General features: G+C 60.2%; 1 protein-coding gene across 1 annotated transcript in view; it reads right to left on the reverse strand.

Annotated features, from left to right (window-relative positions):
- Positions 1-2,500, reverse strand: part of LOC133665452 (protocadherin-8-like) — a 3,661-nt gene that overhangs the window by 783 nt on the left and 378 nt on the right. The window contains exons 1-2 of the mRNA XM_062070751.1: positions 303-2,500; positions 1-216 (exon numbers count right to left, since the gene is read on the reverse strand). The exon at positions 1-216 is cut by the window's left edge and continues 10 nt beyond it; the exon at positions 303-2,500 is cut by the window's right edge and continues 378 nt beyond it. Of these exons, the coding sequence (XP_061926735.1) occupies positions 1-216; positions 303-2,500 (2,414 nt within the window). The remainder of the gene's footprint in view (positions 217-302) is intronic.

Here is a 2,500-nt window from a genome sequence, read left to right on the forward strand (position 1 = left end):
GCATATCGGGGGGGCGGCTCCGTCTTTCTTCAAGCCGGCGGTGTCCCCGCTCACGTCGCTGTCGCTGTCATTGAAGTCGCTGTCCCCCTTGCCGCTGTCCTTGCCGCTGAAGGCGGGGTCTCGGGCGGAGATGGTGGTGTAAGAGTTGCCCTTCCAGATGGTGATTGGCCTCACGGCCTCCTTCCCGTTGCCGTAGCCCGGCAGAGTTGAGTACCCCTGCGTAGAGAAAGGTAGAGAAAGCAGAGTTAAGCGCCCGCCATGCATGATTAGCCGCACCTGACGTCCTGAAAAGGTGCGCTCACCTCGTGTTTATTCGCCCTCGGTTTGTTCGTGTCCGAGTCGTAAACGCACGGCACCTCGCTGCCGTCCTCCGAGGCCGAGCACATGTCGCTTCCCCCGACATGGGCTGGGTTGAACCCTCCGGCCTGGCTGCTGTAAGAGTGGCCCTCAAAGCCCGCCTCGCCCGCGGCCGCGTGCAGAGGAAGGAGCGGGTTGCCGGCCACGTGGTTCCTGCCCCGCTCCAGCGTCTCTTTCTCCCCGTACGAGTCGCTGTCCTCGCCGCCCTTGTCCCCTCTGTGGCGGTTGCATGTGGTGGCGATGAGGATGATGGCGAGCAGCAGGAGGGTGCAGCTCCCCGCCAGGACGACGATGATCACCACCGACAGGTCCCACTGCGCGACCGACTCGCTCCCGCTGCCCGCCTGGTACACGGCGCGGTCACTCGGCGGGGAGCCAGCGATGATGAGGAAGCGCAGCGTGGCTGTGGCGGTGAGGGCCGGCCTGCCGTTGTCGTTCACCGTCACGGTGACGCTCAAGGTGTCGTCCACGTCGTGATTGAGCGCCTGGTTCAGGTAGATCTCCCCCGTCACTTTGTTGACGGAGAACACGGAGGGTTCGCCGGTGGCCAACCCGAAGGAAAGCTCAGAGTTGATGCCCTCATCTGCGTCTCTGGCCTCCACGCGCGTGACGATGTAGCCGGTCGGGGCGTCCCGGGGCAGGAGGAGCTCGGCCGAGCCGTTGTTGAGCGCCGGGTGAGTGATGGCGGGTGTGTTGTCGTTCTGGTCCGCGATTCTCACAAAGACATTGGCGCTGCCAGACAGGGCCGGGGAGCCGCCGTCGCTGGCCGTGATGCGAAGCTCCAGATGTTTCATAACCTCAAAGTTGAAGCTCCGCAGCGCGTAAAGAGACCCACTGGCGGGGTCCAGGGACACAAAAGTGGAAATAGGCGAGCCCATGAAGTAGCTGTCTGCTAGTTTATAGGTGACCTTTCCGTTTAAGCCCATGTCCATGTCCCGTGCGACCACTGTTGTGATATAAGCGCCAGGTGCGTTGTTCTCCACCACTGCAACCTCATACACCGGTTTACTGAACACCGGAGCGTTGTCGTTCTCGTCCGTGAGACGGATTGTGTACTGGGTGATGGTCCTGAAAGGAGGGGAGCCCAGGTCTTCAGCTACAACAGTGAGGTTATATTCAGGAATTTTTTCGCGGTCTAGCGGGTTGGTGCTCACGATCATGAAGCTGTCCTCGTAGGCCTGCTGCAGTCTGAAGTGGTCGTGTCCGTAAAGTGTACAGTGCACTTGTCCGTTGGCGCCGGAGTCTTGGTCTGAGGTGCTGACCAGAGCCACGAAACTCTCCTTAGCCGCCGCCTCGGTGATGTACGCTATCCCTGCAGTGATTGACGTCATGGGCGTGATGGAGATCTCTGGTGCGTTGTCGTTAACGTCTTGCACCTGCACCACAATTTTGCACACAGCCGGACTCGGGTTCGGACCCAAGTCGGCGGCCTGGACGTCAAACTCGTACGTGTTCTTACTTTCAAAGTCAATCGGGTTCTCCAAGGTGAGTCGCCCGCTTTTCCGGTCCACTTTGAAGAGTTGGCGGATCTCTAAGGGGACCTGGTTCCCAAAGCCGTACACCACCTCGCCGTTCAGCCCTTCGTCCGGGTCCTCCGCATTCAGGTCCAGCAGCAAGAAGCCTACCGGGGCGTCCTCCGGCAGGTCCACGGAGAAGCTGTTCCTGTCAAAAACCGGACTGTTGTCGTTGTAGTCTTTCACTTTGATGTTGATGCGCGTCGTTCCGGAGCGGGAGGGGTTCCCGCCATCCATGGCGACCAGCTCCAGGGCGTAAGACGGCTGAGTCTCCCGGTCCAGCTCCTTCATGAGCACCAGCTCCGCATATTTAACCCCGTCAGCCCTGCTGAGCACGTCAATCGAAAAGTGACTGTTGACTGAGATCTGATAGCTCTGGATGTAGTTCACCCCGACGTCCTCATCCACGGCAAAGTCCAGAGGGATCCGCGTCCCCACGGCGGTATTCTCCGAGACCTCCATACTGGACTCCTTCCTAGGGAACTCCGGGGAGTTGTCGTTGATGTCCTTGACCTCCACCTCCACGTGGATGAGTTTGAACTGCTCCTTGGAGAAGCTGACCACGTCGAACGCGACGAGGCACTGCAGGGTGTGTTTGCAGAGTCGCTCCCGGTCTATCCTCTCCCCGA

This window comes from Entelurus aequoreus, linkage group LG14 (genome assembly GCF_033978785.1).
Source record: "Entelurus aequoreus isolate RoL-2023_Sb linkage group LG14, RoL_Eaeq_v1.1, whole genome shotgun sequence".
Lineage (NCBI taxonomy): Eukaryota > Metazoa > Chordata > Actinopteri > Syngnathiformes > Syngnathidae > Entelurus > Entelurus aequoreus.